This window comes from Agrilus planipennis, unplaced genomic scaffold (assembly GCF_000699045.2).
Source record: "Agrilus planipennis isolate EAB-ADULT unplaced genomic scaffold, Apla_2.0 scaffold7, whole genome shotgun sequence".
Taxonomy (NCBI): domain Eukaryota; kingdom Metazoa; phylum Arthropoda; class Insecta; order Coleoptera; family Buprestidae; genus Agrilus; species Agrilus planipennis.
Genome location: NW_020439340.1, coordinates 2,359,594 through 2,384,495, shown reverse-complemented (window position 1 = coordinate 2,384,495; position 24,902 = coordinate 2,359,594). Strand labels below are relative to the sequence as shown.

Genomic DNA, 24,902 nt, shown 5'->3' with positions numbered 1-24,902 from the left:
AAAAATACTCTGAATTTCGAATAATCGCTTACAAAATTACGATGTTTACTTAAGGCCTTAAATAAAGTATTTTTGCGTACTTTATGTGTCTTGTAAAGTATAACGTACGCACAGTCGAAATAGAGTACAATACTTTATAATAAAGTACGGGTGGCAACCCTATCACAGTGTACCTATGGAGAAAGTTGTTGTACAAACGGTACTGACACTGATGCCTGCTCCGATAAATCTACTAATGTTTTCATATAAATCTATTATTAAACCATTTTGTCGTCATTTCACGGAAGATATGTGTAACGGACACGGTACGGATGACATGTGTGAATGGACCTTAATAATCGTAATTTTTGCAAAAGTAGATGGTGCCAGCGACCTAACCGCAAATAAACATCATACACGTATTCTTGGCAAATCATACATAGTTTTCTAACTGGCATTATGCCATAGACAGGGGTTCATTGTTTTGTCACATAAATAAACTATCCGGCTCATTAAGGTCTAAAAAATTGGAAGGTGCTTTTACAGCATTCTTCCGATAATAACTGATTCACTGATTAGAGATAACAAAATAATTGCTTTAGGTATACAATTTATTGTCCTTGCAGCCAGAAGTAAATCAAATTTCATCGATCAGTAACTATTTAGGTCATAAAAATAATAACATTATAACGACAAAGAAAAGGTTTTATAGTAACAAAATTTGTATCAAATATTTCTTTATATGGATCAAGAAGTTATCACTGTGTGCTCCTTTTTTCAAAATAGTTCTCTTTTTCTCCGCTATGAAGGGTTAAAAAAGAACAAGGAAAAAGAATAATGATCTTCAATGTATTTTTCTCTAAAACAAAAAAAATGAATAGCATTTCGGATTCAAATTTTGAAGATGTTTCAAAATTTATGAATATATGTATGTTATTATCTGTATCTACATTAGACTCCAGCTTATAATTTTATGAAATTCCTTATCATGTAGAAGTGTCAATGTTTGAACTATATAATGATATGCTTCTGTGCCACCCATCTGGACAGTCGCTCTTATCATTGACGTACGGTTGAATTTCTTATTAACTTGTACGTTGAACCTTTTCCAATACAATAAGCGTATTCACTAGGAAGGTCTGATAATGGCATATGCTTTATAGTCCGTGAACACGCTGGATTTTTACTGAACGTTCACATGCGTTTTATGTGTTGTTTAACAACAGTGCGTATTTTACTACCCCGCCGAAACGTATTTTTTAAATAAGATCTGAACTTGTTTGGAAATAAAAACATTAACATTAACGATGGTAAACATTTGTAATGCATAACGCATCTGCATCAGCGCGCGACCAATGTGTGCCTTGAAAAAAATGTAATTTCCACAAACATTTAAGAAGAAATGAACTCTAAAACTATTCTCTCAAATATGCATTTAAAGTTCTTCTTCACAAATATACTAACTATCTCCGATAGATATGATGCATTTGCACCCCTGCACCCCGGGACAATCCGGCCCTAAGTCTTACATACGATAGATATTACAGAATGGAAGCAGGTGGAATTTACTTAAGCCCCATGAACTACTATTAGGCATACTCATGGACGAAGTCAGTTAGTGACGTCGAGCTTGTAAGTTTATTTTTAATTAAGTGCCTTCAGAATTATTCACTTGAACTTTGCTGATTAATGGGCCATTAGATGAAGACAACGTAATTAATTTGGACGCTGGTACAAACGAGAATCCATGTCGGTTAGTGGATTTGGGAACACATTCGATGCTCTACTGTCCGTTCGAATATCAGCATTTGAAGACGGTTAAATTTATTCTTTTTTAAGTTGACACTAATTAACTGGGATTACGTTATTCGACAATTGCGAAAGTTTATAAATCATTTGAATGTGTACAACTGGATTTATTTATAAAATTGTAGAATCAGTATTTTTAATCATTACTAAAGGGTCATTTAACTGCATATTACATACCTCTTCATTCTTATTTAATCGTTGAATGATTCCTAAAATAATCTAAATTTTATTTGTAGAAAGAACCAGTCCCTTTTAATTTAATATTTTTTGTGAATCAAATAAATTATATAATTATGTCAACAGATTCGTATCTAGATAGCATGTAGGGGATAGAAACTAATCCCTAGGGAGCTCTGTATAGCCATTCACTAGCTCTTTGTTGATTTACTGCGTGGGAGGGGATTTTTTATCGTCCGAAATAATGAAAGATAGTTCAGAGGGTTGAGAATGAAATCAGGGGTACACGTATAAAACATACACCACATCTTATAAAATAATGCGTAACAGATGACTGAAATAAAAAATTAACTTTCAAGAGAAATGAATAATAAAATCAAATTTTTACATCTTGTTTTGTGGGGTATTGTCCACAAAAAATGTTCATACAAGTGAGACATAGCCTCTATATTTTTAAGAAAAAAGGTCTTTAATAAAGATTTTACTTTATATGTTTGTCACGGTTTGGCTGCATTCCCAATTTTGTGTTTCAAAACATGTAGGTAGCTCCTATAGTGACATTCAACTTAAATTTTTCAAGTGAAACATTGTGCCTTTTTGTATGCTTTCGAATTCAAATAATTTTTTACATAGGACTACGTGAAAATTTAGTTGGGATTCATAATTAAAATTTCTAAAATATTGTGACAATTCAAAGACTCAAGTGTATTTCTTCAACTGCGAAATATTTTAGTAACGACAACCAGTTAAGAAAAGATAATTTTTCTAGAATTTAGATTATGAAATTCAACAAAATCTTCACGCATTCCTATGCACAAAACACATGGAGTGAATTGAAAACTAAATAAAAATGTTCTACGTTCTATTTGTAAAGTCAATTATAGCATAGGAGCGACAGTTTTTGAATTAGAAAATTAGCAATACTGTCAAAATATGACAAATATACTACACCCTAAATCTTTTTATACAAAACACTCTTTCTAAGGCCTTTTAAAGACTTTTGCAGCCAGTAGGTGAACTGACACTGTCCTGATTCGAGTCCAAAAGCCGTCGTCCATTGGAGTTACATCCTAACATTTCGCTAAAACATCCAGCATCAGACGGCCTTTAGACCAGAATCAGGATAGCATCAGTTCACCCTATAATAATAGTTCGGGTTAAGGAAATTCTTCGTTTTATTATTGGCAGTAATTGTGTATCCCTGAGCGATATGTTTTTGAACTTCCATCTTTTATTATCCATCCATAATTTAGTATATGTAATTTATTTAAAGACCCGTTAGTGATGTAGGTTAGTAATTGTTTAACATTTAGCATGCGTTAAGTATATAAGTACGTGAATCAGTGGAAATAGACACATTAAGAACCTTATATGGAATAAGCAACTAACTCAACTAATGCAGCAGGCATAATAACAGTATGATGGCCGCACCTTCGAAAACGTAATCCTGATTCCCGTTAAATGCAGAAAACAATTGAATAACAGCTCATACAACAATACAAATACAACCATACAACAGTATAAATACGATCACTCAATACAATACAAAATTTCTTACCGATTTCAAATCATAATTTATAAGTATCTCTAACGTAAGTAAAAATACAAACGTGACGAATTTGGTAAGTGATCTCCAAAAGTGTCTTATCACTTCGATCTTATTATTTTCTAACAATTTTACAAACAAATTTGTGCTGGTCCACGGGTTGGTATTTTCTAAATTACCATGTAATTGTCCTGGTACTGACCCGAGATCTCTCTTTGCTGTTAAGTTCTTTGACCGAAGAAGTGTGAAAATTACATCTGGTCTGTTAATAGAGAAGTTATGCAAGTCTGTACAGGTACAATTTGCTAGCGTTATTTTTAAAACTACTGCCAGTTCCTTGTTTTCAAAATGTATAAGGAATTATTCTACAATACCTCATATTTTTCAGATTAGTTCAATTTTTTTAATTACAAATTTCTTACTATGTATAGGTGGATAAGGTAAGAATATTTATGAACTGCTCTGTTACATTCTGTACAGTTTTTGTAAAGGAAAAGCACTACATTAGGAATTAACCTGACTGATCGATAAAATTTTATTGCTTTTGTAATACTTTTGGCAATAGAAAATATGAAATAACGTTAGGTTTCTTATATACTTGGTGCTTAAAATAAATTAATTAATTTGGCTCATGTCGTTAAAATTGGAGACCTTGTCTGTTAATTAACTTCCTAAAAATAATTCACCAATTTACTAAATTCGTAACACTCGAAAAAGAAATCGCTTTATTCTCAATTAAGCAAAGAAACAATTGCTTTGTCTGAAATCTCCCAGAATATGACCAAGGATTTGAATTTACGATTACACTACTACACTGCCACTATAAAACTCACAAAAATCCTTAAGGCCAACCAAAATAAAAAAGGAAATTGAATCAATTAATTTACAAAAGAAACGTTGTCAAGTAGACAGTCCGTCAATGTCAGCAGTAATCACGTCTTAAACAATGATTTGTAAACGATTTTATTTATTGTATACATAAAGTTGTTACTTTTAATTGACAGAATTGGAACGAACAATGTTATCTTGTTTCCTCTCAGGAGCGCAAAAAAATATATATAATGTCCGCAGATATGATGCAGATACATAAAACAAGTCGACAATTGGCAAACGGACATAATAAAGCTGGGTCATAATATTTTTTTTTTCATTACATAAAAGATTTTTTCTTTAAAGTTAAATTGCCAATGACTTTGCAAATATAAAACATTATTTATGAGCAAGTCAGCTTCTAACTAAATTACAGAACTTCTTTTACAGTCCTTAAACCGTTAGATGTAATCGTTTAATAATGACCAACACACCTTAACAATATAAATCTATAAATTATTTATGATTATTACAAGACGTACAATTTTATTTAATAGATGATGATAAAATAATTTTTATACGACTCCCTTTAGAAAATTGTTTATACTAGACCTTTTTATCATCATTTTCTCTTAATTTTTTCGCTTGATACGTCCATCCTCATTAGAGCCTGATGAAAATGCAATCTCTCAATAATTTCGCAGTATGTAGACGATTCTAACTTCATTAAATGCCTAAAAAAATTGTTTCTATGGGTGCATTTCATAAGTACGAAGGTACTAGACAGTGATGCAAAGGAGAAGTGTCATAATGGAAACAGAAGCGGATGCGGAGGCAGAGGTGTAATAATTTTAAGTGACTCTTTGCATCGTTAATATCAACAAAGTAATACAAACTGGAACTTCAAAATTGCACTTTTAACTAAAAATTTACACCACTGAACACACACTATAACTATGTTAGTATTTTGGAAATAGAATTATTAGGAAAATTGCTAAGGGGGAGCTAAAACTCCTCAAAGTTTTTAGATTAAAGTAGGAAACCAATAAGAGAATAAAATTTGAAAAATATCGACATACAAAAGAGTAGGAAATAGATTTAAGCCTTACACTATAATAAATACTTCTAATNATATTCAAAACTTAAAAGACACAAGAAATTTGATCCAGTTTGTTTCTATAATGTATGCATATATGCAGCACAGGATTCGGTTACTTCTTCTAAAATTACCTGCACTCAACATTCAAATCTGCCAAGTCAGGTAGAATATACTAGCTACTACATTAATATTATATGAGTATTAGGTATATGTATTAGATAGGCATTAGCAAATATATTAATTTGAAATCAACAAGGAAAAAATTCAGTTAGAATTAGCAGGAAGCATTGGGCACGATAGCAAATTGTTTCAAAAAAAATGTTTCACTCACCTAAAAGTCCACCAGATGTTGAAGCACATGGTGTTAAGCCAGAAAAATGCCGAAAGGAACAGGAAGTGCATGGCTACGGCTGTAATAAAGAAAGAAATTTTAAATCAGTAGTAACCAGGTGCTGCACTGAGCGAAGAAAATGCTTAGCGTGAAGCAATTTCTGACAAATAATTATAATCGAAAGCCGCCATTGCCACGGTACCTATACAATATGTAGTTAGTACACGAACATAATTTCTACCATGGTAGAGGTAGGTTAGGTTAGGTTAGGTTAAATATGTAGTTAGTACACGAACATAATTTCTACCATGGTAGAGGTAGTTAAGGATGTCATGAACTTTGGGCGGTGACAAAACTTCGCTCATTCGTTGATTTCTACATTGTAACATTGGCTATCACTGTTTATAGTTTAACCAGGGTTATGGAGCTTTATGCCGATATATTTGCGTATTATAATGCTATAAGGTGAAGCATGGAAAATCCCATGAGATTTTAAACTAGCTGTATCATTAAACTCAACTGTATACACTGTAAAATTCATTCAATTTTAGAATTTATTTAGTCATTATAAGATAGGTACATTAATAAGAGCAACTCAATCATTAACAATTTTTTAACGTAAATACACGTATAAAACTACTGATAATGATAATGATGTTAAGTTGCCAATGTTGTCGTGATTGCAACAAGAAGAATTACAATCTATTAGAAGTAAATTATTACCAACAAGAAAAACCCTGCAAATTAGTAAGGTGCCTTGCTAAAATAAATGACCTCAAAAGCTGCTGTAAATTTTAGAAACGTGTAAATATATGTACAAGGTATCCGTGTGTTCTATTTAATCTGACGCTATTAAAATTAAGAACATTAAATTCATGGTTGACGGACAGTTTCTGTAAACTATTATTAACGTTGTTGAAAATGAAATAGTAAAATATTTAAGTCAATGTTTAATAAAAAGTCAAAATCAATGGATACCTGTAATCACTACAAAACTCCAAAATGACTAACCAGCTTATTACTTATTACATAATTAATTCTCCTTTACCGCCGCTTATGCACTTGCTAATTCGTCTACCGAAATTTTTAATTTCTAAAATTATCAAAAATCATTAAATTGTAGGTAAACCAGATGATTTTTTGTCACAACTATTCCTCAACTTCAATCAATCGCTAATCAATCGAAACAACTACAGATATGATTTGTATTGGCACAAATACCACGTCGTGATTGATACGTAAGGTCAATTTAAAATCTGTCAAAACACATTCGATTGTTAATAATTGATCCAATGTTATCTATAATTAAAACTATTACGTTATTAACCGTTAATTGATAGTATCAAATAATTAAAAGCTAGAATATATTTTGAAAAACGTAATTCATTGCTACAGCAATTAAAACAGAAAATAAGCCGAACATTCCGTTCGGATTTCATTAATTCAGTAAATCACGCAGTGCAAATTAATAAGATGCCTTAAGCATTTATGTATGTAAAGGTACCTTTCTATAACGATTGGATACAATCGCTTCCGTCACATTATGCAAATCACGGTTTGCCGTCTATGTGTATGTTCTAACTAATTGGAACTTGTTCGAAACGTTGCTGCCTGTTTGACCGACAACGATTCTTTCTTTCATTCTCGGATGGACGGAAAATAATAAATTTCGTTATTAAGAACGTGAGAATGAATCAGATATTAACGCAAAACTAATGTAACTTCCTTAAAAATAAGGTCGTCAGTCCTAAGGCTGGTTGGACACGCACTCTTTCCTATCCTGAGCTAATCTTCGCATTTCCTTATAACTAGAACATCCCGCATCATTATCTATTTGTGAACAGTAATCTAATCTAGGCCTACCTCTACTCCTCTTAACTCCTGTTTCTGCTTCTCAAAAATATAAAACAGAAACAAGCAAAACGTATCATAATATCAAATTCCTAGTTTTACAGTTGATTTATGTAAAATATAATGTGAAATTTTTACAAAATTACGACTACAAATCGAAAAATATAAAGTTGCGATTAAAATGGGATGCCCTTTAAGGAACAAAGTAGGATTAATGACGTTTTTAAATCAAGTGTACCAAAACCTGAAATTTTACCGTTTTCCACAGTTTTCCTGTGAGCGATTACTCTAGAATTTTAATGTACTCAAGTAGATAAGTATTTTGAATTTTTATTAATGCGCGAAATAAATCGCAAAGGAAAAACTTGTTGCATATCCTTAAACGGTTGGTTCGTAATCCACTTCCGTACTAAATTTACATATTAGGTATACTTGCAGAAGTTAGTGCGTTCGATAAAAGTTTCTTGTATTTAATTCAACGTGAAAGGTAGGCATACAAGCCAATGTGACCAGTGACCACCCTTCGTTTACCTCCGCTACAGTCTCATTAAATTAACAACCGATTGCAGCATGTCCAGTCTGATTGAGGTTTTATGAAACGGAGTGAAATTCTCAGTTNCTGGTGCAGGTGCCTGCCCAACATACAGCTTTGCAACGAGCAATTCCAGCTATGTTTTGAATTATTAGGAAAATTGCTAAGGGGGAGCTAAAACTCCTCAAAGTTTTTAGATTAAAGTAGGAAACCAATAAGAGAATAAAATTTGAAAAATATCGACATACAAAAGAGTAGGAAATAGATTTAAGCCTTACACTATAATAAATACTTCTAATACTAAACGCTAATACTTCATAAACATAAACGGTTGATAATAATACGTTCACAATGTTACAGAGGGGTAGCTGAAAGCTGGTGCAGGTGCCTGCCCAACATACAGCTTTGCAACGAGCAATTCCAGCTATGTTTTGAATTATTAGGAAAATTGCTAAGGGGGAGCTAAAACTCCTCAAAGTTTTTAGATTAAAGTAGGAAACCAATAAGAGAATAAAATTTGAAAAATATCGACATACAAAAGAGTAGGAAATAGATTTAAGCCTTACACTATAATAAATACTTCTAATACTAAACGCTAATACTTCATAAACATAAACGGTTGATAATAATACGTTCACAATGTTACAGAGGGGTAGCTGAAAGCTGGTGCAGGTGCCTGCCCAACATACAGCTTTGCAACGAGCAATTCCAGCTATGTTTTGAATTATTAGGAAAATTGCTAAGGGGGAGCTAAAACTCCTCAAAGTTTTTAGATTAAAGTAGGAAACCAATAAGAGAATAAAATTTGAAAAATATCGACATACAAAAGAGTAGGAAATAGATTTAAGCCTTACACTATAATAAATACTTCTAATACTAAACGCTAATACTTCATAAACATAAACGGTTGATAATAATACGTTCACAATGTTACAGAGGGGTAGCTGAAAGCTGGTGCAGGTGCCTGCCCAACATACAGCTTTGCAACGAGCAATTCCAGCTATGTTTTGAATTATTAGGAAAATTGCTAAGGGGGAGCTAAAACTCCTCAAAGTTTTTAGATTAAAGTAGGAAACCAATAAGAGAATAAAATTTGAAAAATATCGACATACAAAAGAGTAGGAAATAGATTTAAGCCTTACACTATAATAAATACTTCTAATACTAAACGCTAATACTTCATAAACATAAACGGTTGATAATAATACGTTCACAATGTTACAGAGGGGTAGCTGAAAGCTGGTGCAGGTGCCTGCCCAACATACAGCTTTGCAACGAGCAATTCCAGCTATGTTTTGAATTATTAGGAAAATTGCTAAGGGGGAGCTAAAACTCCTCAAAGTTTTTAGATTAAAGTAGGAAACCAATAAGAGAATAAAATTTGAAAAATATCGACATACAAAAGAGTAGGAAATAGATTTAAGCCTTACACTATAATAAATACTTCTAATACTAAACGCTAATACTTCATAAACATAAACGGTTGATAATAATACGTTCACAATGTTACAGAGGGGTAGCTGAAAGCTGGTGCAGGTGCCTGCCCAACATACAGCTTTGCAACGAGCAATTCCAGCTATGTTTTGAATTATTAGGAAAATTGCTAAGGGGGAGCTAAAACTCCTCAAAGTTTTTAGATTAAAGTAGGAAACCAATAAGAGAATAAAATTTGAAAAATATCGACATACAAAAGAGTAGGAAATAGATTTAAGCCTTACACTATAATAAATACTTCTAATACTAAACGCTAATACTTCATAAACATAAACGGTTGATAATAATACGTTCACAATGTTACAGAGGGGTAGCTGAAAGCTGGTGCAGGTGCCTGCCCAACATACAGCTTTGCAACGAGCAATTCCAGCTATGTTTTGAATTATTAGGAAAATTGCTAAGGGGGAGCTAAAACTCCTCAAAGTTTTTAGATTAAAGTAGGAAACCAATAAGAGAATAAAATTTGAAAAATATCGACATACAAAAGAGTAGGAAATAGATTTAAGCCTTACACTATAATAAATACTTCTAATACTAAACGCTAATACTTCATAAACATAAACGGTTGATAATAATACGTTCACAATGTTACAGAGGGGTAGCTGAAAGCTGGTGCAGGTGCCTGCCCAACATACAGCTTTGCAACGAGCAATTCCAGCTATGTTTTGAATTATTAGGAAAATTGCTAAGGGGGAGCTAAAACTCCTCAAAGTTTTTAGATTAAAGTAGGAAACCAATAAGAGAATAAAATTTGAAAAATATCGACATACAAAAGAGTAGGAAATAGATTTAAGCCTTACACTATAATAAATACTTCTAATACTAAACGCTAATACTTCATAAACATAAACGGTTGATAATAATACGTTCACAATGTTACAGAGGGGTAGCTGAAAGCTGGTGCAGGTGCCTGCCCAACATACAGCTTTGCAACGAGCAATTCCAGCTATGTTTTGAATTATTAGGAAAATTGCTAAGGGGGAGCTAAAACTCCTCAAAGTTTTTAGATTAAAGTAGGAAACCAATAAGAGAATAAAATTTGAAAAATATCGACATACAAAAGAGTAGGAAATAGATTTAAGCCTTACACTATAATAAATACTTCTAATACTAAACGCTAATACTTCATAAACATAAACGGTTGATAATAATACGTTCACAATGTTACAGAGGGGTAGCTGAAAGCTGGTGCAGGTGCCTGCCCAACATACAGCTTTGCAACGAGCAATTCCAGCTATGTTTTGAATTATTAGGAAAATTGCTAAGGGGGAGCTAAAACTCCTCAAAGTTTTTAGATTAAAGTAGGAAACCAATAAGAGAATAAAATTTGAAAAATATCGACATACAAAAGAGTAGGAAATAGATTTAAGCCTTACACTATAATAAATACTTCTAATACTAAACGCTAATACTTCATAAACATAAACGGTTGATAATAATACGTTCACAATGTTACAGAGGGGTAGCTGAAAGCTGGTGCAGGTGCCTGCCCAACATACAGCTTTGCAACGAGCAATTCCAGCTATGTTTTGAATTATTAGGAAAATTGCTAAGGGGGAGCTAAAACTCCTCAAAGTTTTTAGATTAAAGTAGGAAACCAATAAGAGAATAAAATTTGAAAAATATCGACATACAAAAGAGTAGGAAATAGATTTAAGCCTTACACTATAATAAATACTTCTAATACTAAACGCTAATACTTCATAAACATAAACGGTTGATAATAATACGTTCACAATGTTACAGAGGGGTAGCTGAAAGCTGGTGCAGGTGCCTGCCCAACATACAGCTTTGCAACGAGCAATTCCAGCTATGTTTTGAATTATTAGGAAAATTGCTAAGGGGGAGCTAAAACTCCTCAAAGTTTTTAGATTAAAGTAGGAAACCAATAAGAGAATAAAATTTGAAAAATATCGACATACAAAAGAGTAGGAAATAGATTTAAGCCTTACACTATAATAAATACTTCTAATACTAAACGCTAATACTTCATAAACATAAACGGTTGATAATAATACGTTCACAATGTTACAGAGGGGTAGCTGAAAGCTGGTGCAGGTGCCTGCCCAACATACAGCTTTGCAACGAGCAATTCCAGCTATGTTTTGAATTATTAGGAAAATTGCTAAGGGGGAGCTAAAACTCCTCAAAGTTTTTAGATTAAAGTAGGAAACCAATAAGAGAATAAAATTTGAAAAATATCGACATACAAAAGAGTAGGAAATAGATTTAAGCCTTACACTATAATAAATACTTCTAATACTAAACGCTAATACTTCATAAACATAAACGGTTGATAATAATACGTTCACAATGTTACAGAGGGGTAGCTGAAAGCTGGTGCAGGTGCCTGCCCAACATACAGCTTTGCAACGAGCAATTCCAGCTATGTTTTGAATTATTAGGAAAATTGCTAAGGGGGAGCTAAAACTCCTCAAAGTTTTTAGATTAAAGTAGGAAACCAATAAGAGAATAAAATTTGAAAAATATCGACATACAAAAGAGTAGGAAATAGATTTAAGCCTTACACTATAATAAATACTTCTAATACTAAACGCTAATACTTCATAAACATAAACGGTTGATAATAATACGTTCACAATGTTACAGAGGGGTAGCTGAAAGCTGGTGCAGGTGCCTGCCCAACATACAGCTTTGCAACGAGCAATTCCAGCTATGTTTTGAATTATTAGGAAAATTGCTAAGGGGGAGCTAAAACTCCTCAAAGTTTTTAGATTAAAGTAGGAAACCAATAAGAGAATAAAATTTGAAAAATATCGACATACAAAAGAGTAGGAAATAGATTTAAGCCTTACACTATAATAAATACTTCTAATACTAAACGCTAATACTTCATAAACATAAACGGTTGATAATAATACGTTCACAATGTTACAGAGGGGTAGCTGAAAGCTGGTGCAGGTGCCTGCCCAACATACAGCTTTGCAACGAGCAATTCCAGCTATGTTTTGAATTATTAGGAAAATTGCTAAGGGGGAGCTAAAACTCCTCAAAGTTTTTAGATTAAAGTAGGAAACCAATAAGAGAATAAAATTTGAAAAATATCGACATACAAAAGAGTAGGAAATAGATTTAAGCCTTACACTATAATAAATACTTCTAATACTAAACGCTAATACTTCATAAACATAAACGGTTGATAATAATACGTTCACAATGTTACAGAGGGGTAGCTGAAAGCTGGTGCAGGTGCCTGCCCAACATACAGCTTTGCAACGAGCAATTCCAGCTATGTTTTGAATTATTAGGAAAATTGCTAAGGGGGAGCTAAAACTCCTCAAAGTTTTTAGATTAAAGTAGGAAACCAATAAGAGAATAAAATTTGAAAAATATCGACATACAAAAGAGTAGGAAATAGATTTAAGCCTTACACTATAATAAATACTTCTAATACTAAACGCTAATACTTCATAAACATAAACGGTTGATAATAATACGTTCACAATGTTACAGAGGGGTAGCTGAAAGCTGGTGCAGGTGCCTGCCCAACATACAGCTTTGCAACGAGCAATTCCAGCTATGTTTTGAATTATTAGGAAAATTGCTAAGGGGGAGCTAAAACTCCTCAAAGTTTTTAGATTAAAGTAGGAAACCAATAAGAGAATAAAATTTGAAAAATATCGACATACAAAAGAGTAGGAAATAGATTTAAGCCTTACACTATAATAAATACTTCTAATACTAAACGCTAATACTTCATAAACATAAACGGTTGATAATAATACGTTCACAATGTTACAGAGGGGTAGCTGAAAGCTGGTGCAGGTGCCTGCCCAACATACAGCTTTGCAACGAGCAATTCCAGCTATGTTTTGAATTATTAGGAAAATTGCTAAGGGGGAGCTAAAACTCCTCAAAGTTTTTAGATTAAAGTAGGAAACCAATAAGAGAATAAAATTTGAAAAATATCGACATACAAAAGAGTAGGAAATAGATTTAAGCCTTACACTATAATAAATACTTCTAATACTAAACGCTAATACTTCATAAACATAAACGGTTGATAATAATACGTTCACAATGTTACAGAGGGGTAGCTGAAAGCTGGTGCAGGTGCCTGCCCAACATACAGCTTTGCAACGAGCAATTCCAGCTATGTTTTGAATTATTAGGAAAATTGCTAAGGGGGAGCTAAAACTCCTCAAAGTTTTTAGATTAAAGTAGGAAACCAATAAGAGAATAAAATTTGAAAAATATCGACATACAAAAGAGTAGGAAATAGATTTAAGCCTTACACTATAATAAATACTTCTAATACTAAACGCTAATACTTCATAAACATAAACGGTTGATAATAATACGTTCACAATGTTACAGAGGGGTAGCTGAAAGCTGGTGCAGGTGCCTGCCCAACATACAGCTTTGCAACGAGCAATTCCAGCTATGTTTTGAATTATTAGGAAAATTGCTAAGGGGGAGCTAAAACTCCTCAAAGTTTTTAGATTAAAGTAGGAAACCAATAAGAGAATAAAATTTGAAAAATATCGACATACAAAAGAGTAGGAAATAGATTTAAGCCTTACACTATAATAAATACTTCTAATACTAAACGCTAATACTTCATAAACATAAACGGTTGATAATAATACGTTCACAATGTTACAGAGGGGTAGCTGAAAGCTGGTGCAGGTGCCTGCCCAACATACAGCTTTGCAACGAGCAATTCCAGCTATGTTTTGAATTATTAGGAAAATTGCTAAGGGGGAGCTAAAACTCCTCAAAGTTTTTAGATTAAAGTAGGAAACCAATAAGAGAATAAAATTTGAAAAATATCGACATACAAAAGAGTAGGAAATAGATTTAAGCCTTACACTATAATAAATACTTCTAATACTAAACGCTAATACTTCATAAACATAAACGGTTGATAATAATACGTTCACAATGTTACAGAGGGGTAGCTGAAAGCTGGTGCAGGTGCCTGCTCAACATACAGCTTTGCAACGAGCAATGTTTTGACTTGTTTTATTGTTCCGGTAAAAAAAAAATGAGAAATAAGAATTTTTGTTAGGTTCCGATAAATTTCCGTTATAAGAATGCGGAACCAGATGCAGAAGTGGATGTGAAAATATATAAACTTCCGTAATTACGGAAGCAGAGGCCTGTTACAACACTAGTACTAGGCATCAGTATGCTATTCAAAGAAGCTCCTGGCTCCTCTGACGGTCAGTACTTAATAATAATTCATTTTAAAAGCGTTTTTTTTTTTTTTGCTCACGCCATTTAATATCTCTTGCAACTGATTTTCGACCGAGATTGAAATTGAATAACATTCGATCATAAAAAAAATTCGAGTGGATGTCAGTGACCGCATAGCAATGGTAAAGAAGACGAAAGATTGTTAAACGTGTATAGAGAAGAGCCAAGTTTAGAAACGTACTTGACGTGGGTATGCGTACAAGTTGTACCATCGTTATTGTCGTGGAACGACATAGACATGCCCTTGTCTGATGCCAATGGTTGTACATACACACTCAAATGCACGTCATATATATACACACACGCAAACGTAGGCACTTTTCAATTTTTCTTTATTACGTACTCGATGTTGCGCTGCAAGTCAGGTTGAGGTGGAAATACGTGAGAAGAGACCGAAGAAAAAAAATGCATCTTGAATCATGAACTTTGTAAGATACCTTCACAGGTGAAACTTAAAAAACATTAGGGTATTTCCTTATACTCCCTAATGCTAAGCAATGGTCTAAATTTCTGGGACATGCCGATCGATCCTCTTCAGGTTCCTCATAACAACTCCATAAGAAGATGGATAATCAGATAGATAAGAGATTGACAAAACGCCTACTTTTACTCACGATAAACTTTATAGGGAATATCGTGAACAAAGAAAAGAGATGTCAGGTAGGAATTGCAGCGGGCACTTATAAAGAAAAAGGAACAACGTTACTCCAGTTAATGTGTAACAGAAAGAGATGCGGACAAGCAGGATTTAAGGATGTTGCCAGAGATTTAGAACTATAATTCCAATCAGACACTTATAAAGCCAACCCTGATCTTTTTCGTACTTAAGCAACCTCTAACCGCTGCACCGCTTACTATTATTCAGTTATATCTTTTTTGATTTTGTCTGCACTACTCATGAAGCATTTCTCAACTTGACAAAAGGGCGTGTTCAAAACGCAACAAATGACTGCGGACTTTACCAATTTTGATCGTTCTAACTATATACAGTATAAACTTTATATAACGACACTTAAGGGACTGAACATTTTTCGGCGTTATAAAGAGTGGTCGTTAAATGGAGAGAAATAAAAGATATTATTTTACTATTCTGTAGTAATATGCATTTACCAATATAGTACACATTTTGCACACGAACATTTTTATTCATACATTGCGTATAGCCTGTTATCTTCGTCTGATGTTTTTTGCTGCTACAATAGTTTAATTGTATTTTGTTACGTATCTTACTCATATCTTGAGATACTGCTGGATCAATTTCATTATATAAAAAGTATTTTTTTAATAGTTTCGCTGCATCAAGTGCTTGTTTGATGCTTGATGGAGGGACAGGATCGTCTTTTTCACCAACGTACACAGCTACAGTTCTTATCTATTTTGGGCAACTTACAAAGTACTGCTCAATGATTTATAATGCCGCATTTTTGTCGTTAAATAGAGTGATCGTAACGCTATATAGAGTGTAATATTGTATAGAAAACAATGTAAACCAACCAAAGTCAAGCAATTTCGACGTTTTAAGGAGTTTGTCGTTAAATCGAGTGACGTTATAAAGAGTTTACACTGTATTGTTTTACATTTTGTAGACTTATTTCACTTACTATGAAAAAGACCGATAGATATAAAGTATAAATTCAGGATTGTTTGTTACATTTATGTTTATTTTTTGCTTTTTAGTTGCTATAAAAATTGAAAATGCCTGGTATATAAATATAGATATATTAACTTAATATCCCAGTAGGAAGCCATTAAACAAGCAAAACAAAAACATATTTTCTAAATATTTCCTTTAAGATTGTAAAACACGGCCTATATTTATTATACCAATCGTTGCAGTCGGATAAACAACTTTTGTATACCTAAATATGTACCAGGGCTTCCTTGATGTCTTCTATAATCTACAAAACGTGTGATGAAGTTTCCTGTGGTCCCGCGAAGATACACATCTTTATTATTTATTATGATTCATATCACCGTGGTCAATCACATTTGGACGCGTTGCAGGCATGTTAATAATAACAAAAGTATGCGTATCTATTTATAATCCAATTTGGCAACGGTTTCACATACACAAAACGTGCACAGCGCAAAAATTCCTGTTTATGTTTCCGAGGTTTAATTGATTTTTCTGACCCAAATATAAAATATTCTCCAAATCACATGAATTAAGTACATATGCGTAACAAGAGCAAAGACAGCTCGGGCCAAATCAGGCACCTAGACGTGTGGACATGATAGTTATATCATTTGGCCCTTGGGATCAGTGTTTTAGACCACACCGCAAAAGGATTCAGGACCAAATTAGTCTAAATAGGGAATGCCATAAAGGAGTATATACCATATATATTTTTTCCTAATTTTCCAGGACTTCTAATTTTCCGATTCTTTTACTGTAAAAAGGTTAAAAAGGGTATACATATATTTTTCCATAATTTCTCCAGAATTTCTGAGGAAAATTTCGAGATCCAAATAAAAATTTCCCGATTCTTTTACGACATAAAAAATTTTCTGAAAATTCCATGATTTCCAAGTTTTCCAATATTTAGCCATGTCCTTGTTAAAAATACTGGATATGTACATCTAGTCTTCTTGTTGCGAACTACTGCACTAATGGCAATACAATACCAATACAATGAATGCAAAATAATGTAACAAGTGAACGGGATGCTGCCGTATTACGACCGTTTTAATAACCAATAACAACAACTGTCCTTGGCCAACGCAACTATGTATAATAACAACATGTCGATTGTTTTAAAAGAATTCTGTAAATGTAGCAACATATAAATAACGATATAAACAACGCTACAGTGATTGGACGCACCACAGATTAATGTGCTACTACAAAACTATAATTGTGACTATTTACGATTTAGTGCCCAAGAAATTCATTAGTTTTAGCTTTAAATAAGACGATTAAAAAATGCAAACGCATATGAATATGAATTTTCTGTAATGCTATCTTTAAATTATGCAACATGTAGGAAAAACAAAATTTACTTTTATTCTAAAAATTAGGTACTTCTTGGACCGACTCTTAAAATTATCTTACATCATCGTTATCATGAGGTCTTCAACCTAAGGACTGTTTGGACACGAACCTTTACATCTTCCTATATTGAGCCAATTTTATAATTTGTGTGATTTCTATATTTCAAGTATTTTTAACATCTTCTTCCATTTAATATTATGTTATTTGAATCCTATGTATCTATGCCTGAATTGGTAATCCCTTAAAATTTCTTTGACCCTATTTCTCATCCCTTTCTATACAATTCTAATTGATATTACCTTTATTATTGTACATAAATTTTTTAACTAATTTTCTTGTGGATTTTGTAATGATGTTATACAAATAAGAACATTAATAATAATTAGCTTCATCAGCAAAATCTATTACTACGTTATTATCCATAGTTTGTTTCTTCATGGGTGTGTTCGCGTGATTTTGAAAGAATAAATATCACCTTGATGCATCCTTGAACCATAAAACGGTGTATCGAATGTGAAAACTGCAACTGCAGTACTACAGTTACAAGGTGAAAATGCGAAGCTGGTTGCGAAAATTTATTTGCGTGACTCGTGATTCGACATAATAACGTAAACGAGATGAAACACGATATGTACTTCATTACACAGAGTATTAAAATAATTTTAAAAATTAGATAATGGAATTGTGACAACTTTAAACGTATCTTCTCTAAGACATTTGATAAAAAAATACTCTTTTCAAATTTAGTTTTGAAACATCTTTAATATTTTAGTTCAAACGTGTCATTAGAATCCTTAATTAAAGGTGATTTTATCGATATTCTCACTGCTCTTTATGGGTACCAATTCTATGAAAATTCTAAGTACAAATTTCTTTCGTCGTCAATTTCAATTTACAGAAGGTACCTGTACGTATATAACGATAAACGGTAACAAGTACATAAGAAACTTCATTAAATACAATGATTGTTAGTTAGTGCAAGATCCCGGAAGATAAATACACTAAAATCCCTCCGGGAGATTATCGTCCCGAAACCCCATTTCAGCAAATTAATTGCTTTTTGCCTCCGTCCTATTTTCATCTCAAATAAAATCAAGCACAGAATTTATTTTAAAACGAAAAGCGCGATTCCTAATTAAATTTCCCCTCATGCAATTGGTAAGCCGTACTTCGTAATATAAAGACAAGAAAACCAACACATTTTACAAAAACAAAAACGCATTTCATGAATCTGTTTTAAATTGTTTATTAGTGTATGTACGTGTGATAAAAATATGTTACTTTATTAATTACATACAGATATTTTTATTTTATATACGTAATATAAAATCAGTCAGATTATCGAAACACAAAAATCCACTTCTTGATATTATTATTTCTTGTGCTACTTCTGACTTCTGACCGCTAATTTTTGGGCAGCCGTTTTCAAATCAATTAATAAAGAAAGTGCACTAGTAATGACTTACCGATAGCGAAACATGGGGCAGAACTGATGCTTTTGCCTCCAAGTTGTGTGATACAAAGGAGTACATATCCGACTAGAAGACAGGCGACGTGATTAGTTTGACACCTCCAATGAAGTACATGATGACTAGCTGGTAAAAGTGAACCAGCTGCAAGAGTTGCTGCCAAAAATACGGCACTTAAGGCTAATCCTATGGGGTACAAGGTAAATCTGAGATCTGAACTGTCATCTGACACTACTCTATTCGGAGGCGGCGGAAGAAGGCTGGGACAGGTGAAAATGCTGGGGGACGGTCCTAAAACAATAGAAAAACTGAATAAATTTTCTTAAAAAAAATCAGGAAAAAGTTTATATCGAAGCAAAATAAAGTAAATAAATGATCTATATCAGCATGTATTTATAGTTAAATAAAATTGATTGATTGGTCACTGATTATAACTTACTATAGTCGAAAAACTTTTGCTGGAATTTAATGAATTTCAAGGTAAATACACTAACTTTTCTTAAACAAGACTTTATCGACTAATTTTAATTGAAAAAATTTAGCTTCTTATACTAACTACTATTTAAGCTACTTAAGGTTATTAATGTCACCAAATCAGTTATTGATAACGTATTTTAGCCGCACCTCTATTAACTAAATCAAATGATATATCTAACGCCAAAACATAATTTGCAAATGTAATATGAAAATCGTTTAAAAGCTACAAGTACAATAAATTACTAGATTTGCTTTCGGTGCAAATTCCTCGTCAATAATTTAACGGTTGAATATGTAAATACCCCATAATCGTAAATTAAATGCTACACCTGTATATAATCGTAAACGAAAGTTTAAACCACTTCTATTACTTTTCCTTTACATACCCGAGAATACTGTTGCACCCCAAATGTAGCAATCAGTAAATAACTACTTAAATTATTTGTTTTTATCGCCTTTATCGGCCGAGAAACCTCACAAAAGCTGTTGTAGAGACTGTTACAACGATTACATCCTTTTTTGGACCGAGATAACGGTGTTCAATTCCTTTCAATGAATTTTTAAAAAGTTGTAACACTAACGCGAGGTATTTTAACAACTCGAATAAACGCTTGATTAGCATATCTTAAAAGCATTCCAAAGGTTAAACTTCAAAACAATAAAGTAGCATCATTTAGGTGCTTTTAATGCCTCGGTAATCTTAGGATTTCAATTTCAATTTCAATTTATTAACCAAAAAAAGATCAAATATCGCAATTATTTAATGTTAAGCCTGACTTTCTATTCTGTAACTATTCGCATTATATACGTACTTTCCTATACCACGCCTAAAACCGCTCCTATAGTAAGATCAAGATTTTTCCGAGATGCTCACCACACACAAACATACGCTGTCTATAATGTGTGCAACCATTTAAAACAAACAGACCATAAACATTGATGGGATTAATAACCGAAAAAAGCGTTCTAATTATTCTGCAATTTAAATAAAGTTCCGGTGCAATGGTCTGGCCTGGTGACTGAGTCACTGGTATTTATATTTACATGGAAAAACCATTACGATTACCAGTGATCCAAGCAGAATTTTAACACCATTTAATGGGCAAATTTCTAAATCTAATTGAATGAAATTAAGAAACTTTCTTATAAATATTAACTTCCCGTACATATCATTTACTAATACAGTGGAATTGAACGAGATTTTCATTGATATACAATTAGAAATTAAAAAATAAGACAAATATGTTGATACACAGTGATTTTTTTGGGGCTGTTAAAAAACTGGTGATGCAAACGAGACACTGCCCGACTTATGGGCCCCGCACGTGGTCCCCCATATTCCAGTTAAGAATTTCATGTGAAAATTGTAATATTGGGGGTTACTTGAGAATTTTATATTTTGACTTTTATTTTGTTTATGAATAAAGACACCCAGGCATAGGGTTGCAAACGTTCAAAATCCAAGATCTACCCCTGGATTCAAGCCAATTTTAATTTGTATGATGTAAAAGCCCGGAAGGGTGTCGTAAAATGACATGTATTTTGACGAAAGTGTGTTTTAGCGAAATCGAAAAAAATTTTTCATTATTTCAGCTATTTTTTAACCAATTATAAAATTGGGATACTCAAAATTTCGAACTTTAGACTGGGTAGTTGAAGATAATTCATTTGTTCGTTACAAAAATGTGGTAACATGTCGTAAAATGGCATCTGTTTTGTAGAACATGTACTTTTATGAAATTTATTATTTATAATTTCTTCTTCTTTTTTTCTATCAGTTTTCAAACCTGGCAGTGCAAAATTTCTCTCTTTACAGTGGTTCAATCAGATGTTATAAAAATTGAAAATTACACGCCATTTAGAAACTTTATATGTAGTTTGTCTTTATTAATTTTTTTCCCCAAAAAACTTATATATGGGGATCCGAATGTTCAAGATCCATCACTGGACGAAAGCAACATCCTCAAATAAATTCTACGTAGTTCCACTACAGAAAATTCTTAAAAACTTTTCTTTCTTGAAGATCATGAATATTTAAAGGCACATAAACCGTTTACCTGCATTTTCCAAGACGTGCTCCAAACAGAAGTGTTTACTGGGTAGAAGAACATTGACATCCTTTAACAATAGGCTTCCGTTACTAAATATTTCCGCGTCCTTTAACTTCCCAGCAATAATCATGTGCTTGTCGCAGTCCGGAAACCCCGATACCAACTTGAAGTCCTCGTTCAGACTGATTTTGTAATGAGATCCATTCATGGGCTTACAAGATTTTTTTATGTCGACATAAATGCCTCCATCCCCGCAACATTTTTTAACTTTTACTTGCGGCTGTTTCTCAATTGAACACGCAATAACAGTCTTATAGTCAATACAATATTTATCTGGATGCACCAGATTGTCGAGATCGTCAAAAAGCATTAAAGACCCGTTTTCAAAAACGATATACGTTTTCTGTCTTTCGAGAGACAGGATTTTCGTTTCGAATTCTCCGCAATCGGGCCTTTTGCTGGGATTCAGTATCCAGTTTTGGGGAACGGTTCCCTCCGTCAAAAACTTTCGTTTGCTCGGTGAGTAAATTTGCGGAGTCCAACTGGTCCTGTTCGTGCTCACGCAGGAATAGTTCGACTCCTTTTGCAACGACTGCCCTAGTTCACAACATTTCGAAATTGTGACGTTCTTCAGGCAAAAGGTTGTAGTCAGCACAGCGGCGAATAACGCGATATAAAAATAATAATAAAAGGTGCACCGAATCATTATTATTATTATTATCGATAGTTAGATATCGGTCAACTTTTACAAGCCAAGGTCATTAACGTCAAAAGCAGTTTCAAAACGGTCCTATTATAAACGGAATTCTAATAATGCCGAGCGCTAAGCACTGTTTCGCGTGGAATTTTAACAACTTTGTCCGCTACAGTCACCTCGCGGAGCTTTCACCAATAACAATTCATTAACATACGAGAAACGCCGATTTTTTAAACGCACTGTATCGAACTCATTATATTAAGCGGTGTTTCTGTCATAATTTTTATTAAGAGTATTTTATTCAGTCCCATTTCAAATAACTTCACATCCGGCGCTATCGAGCTTTTCAGCAACAGGACGCGCTAACTATCAAACACTCGGTCGTTCGTACTGTCTGCGCGCTGTCTTTCTTGTAGTTGTTGTTGGCTTGGGTCGGAGAGAGCCGTCGACTGTCTCCCACCCCACCATTTCTTGTGTTAATTCAAAAGCGACTTAAAACTGACCATTGGACGATAATATTTATTACTTAAGTCACTTGTGTATTCGATGCGTAACCGCGATTTTGGTTTTCTTAAAAACGACCACCAGAATAATTTTCACATTTTTTTAAAGTGCCTAATTTATTTGTATTAATAATCTTTAATATTAGACAATAATTAGCAGGGGAACCACGAAAGGGGGTCTTCAGATTTTAAGTTCATAAAAACTGACAAGTAAGTAGGTCGTCGATCAACTTGTACCAAATACCAGAATTACAGCGATCTTAATAAAATGATTTGCAACGGTCAGCATTGAATATAAGTATGTGTAAGAAACAATATCAATTCTTCGGATTCAAAAATGAAGTAGACAGCAAGTTCTTTGTGTCGATTTAAATTAGCTACAAATGCAACATTCCTGAATTAAAGTGAAACACCTGAAAGATATCAATTTAGTTCCATTAATCATTGTTAACAAAGCCGTCAACTCTGTATATAAGTCATTAGTTAAGCAATTAATGTAATAATCCACTTGCGAGTGCAGTAGAGATTGATAAATAGCTCATTGCATTACACGTTCAATGAAAGTATTTTTCTTTAAATGTCTTTATCATATAGAGAATGTTCTCGATAAGCTAAATATGTATTTGAAAGCTGTTTACAATTACTACCACAATTTATAAATGGTATTTTGAATGTGGTAGTCAATAAAAAATAGGCCTTCTCAGGCATGAAGATCTAATCAGAGACTTATTAGAGACAGAAACAGGAGTTAAGAGGAGTTGAGGTGGACCTAGATTAGATTACTGTTCGCAAATAGTTAAGGATGTGGGACATTCTAGTTTTAGGGAAATGCGAAGATTAGCGCACGATAGGAAGGAGTGGAGGTGCGTGTCCAACCAGTCTTAGGACTGACGACCTAATGATGATGATTTTGAATGTCTTTAAACTAAATAAATATAGATACCTATTATAAAATTATTACAAATAGGAATTATAAAAGCTAATGGCAGGTTACGCTAAGGTCACGAAGTCCATTCGCAATCTATTACTCTAGATCTTTTTTGTTTTTATTTTTTCCTAAATTCTTAAATGAGCTGTTTGCGTCTTGCTGGAAGGATTCTGTACATTCTTCGGTTAAAATTAATTACTGTAACTACTCCTACAAGTATGTATAGTTTCAAAATGCCCACCTGGAAAATAAAGGATATATGCCTTCTCGAATTCTTTCAATCGTTTAAAAGGAAATCGAAGTTGTGTATCAACTAGCGGATAACAAAAATTAATTGGAAGTCCATTCAAAATTGGCACCAACCGCTGTTCTCTACGCCTACTATGAGGTGTATAACATGCCGAAATAAAATAGACGGTAATCTTATAACAATGCCTCGGTGCCATTAGCCGGTCAACTTTTATTATTAGATATTAACAACGAACCTTTCGAGCTGTGAAGTCCAACAAAACAAATGACTGTAATAAATAAGAAAAATGTTCAATTATTATCTACCAACAATGTTATTGACATGTACTCGTTTATGTTCCTTTTTTTTTTTTGTTTTGCTTGCCATAATGTATTGCAGGTTTTATTTTTGCGTAGGTACGTTACAAAAGGATCGTATGTTAAGATTAAAATTTCTGGCCGCCCAAGACATTACTCTTCTACTAGTGAATAAGTAGTAGAAATTGTTGTATTATAGGATAAGGAATTAAAAATATTCTTAACACACACACACATACATACAATGATTTAATAATTGACCTGCTCGCCCAATTAGGATTGTTGAATGCCGAGTTAAATTGGTAAAATTAACTGTGCAGCTAATCATACGATATGTTTAATTGTAAGTAATACATTTACATATGTACAGTAATTGGATTATGCGTTTATG

The 24,902-nt window shown here is 33.1% G+C and overlaps 1 protein-coding gene across 1 annotated transcript; it reads right to left on the bottom strand.

The window, feature by feature from the left end:
• Positions 1–5,747: 5,747 nt before the first annotated feature.
• Positions 5,748–22,961, bottom strand: LOC108741738 (probable G-protein coupled receptor Mth-like 1). The gene is made up of 3 exons (XM_025978743.1): positions 21,844–22,961; positions 19,307–19,600; positions 5,748–5,830 (listed from the first exon to the last, which is right to left on the bottom strand). Exons 1-3 carry the CDS (start codon positions 22,541–22,543, stop codon positions 5,748–5,750), a joined length of 1,077 nt encoding a protein of 358 aa, XP_025834528.1. The 5' UTR covers positions 22,544–22,961.
• Between the last annotated feature and the right edge of the window lie 1,941 nt (positions 22,962–24,902).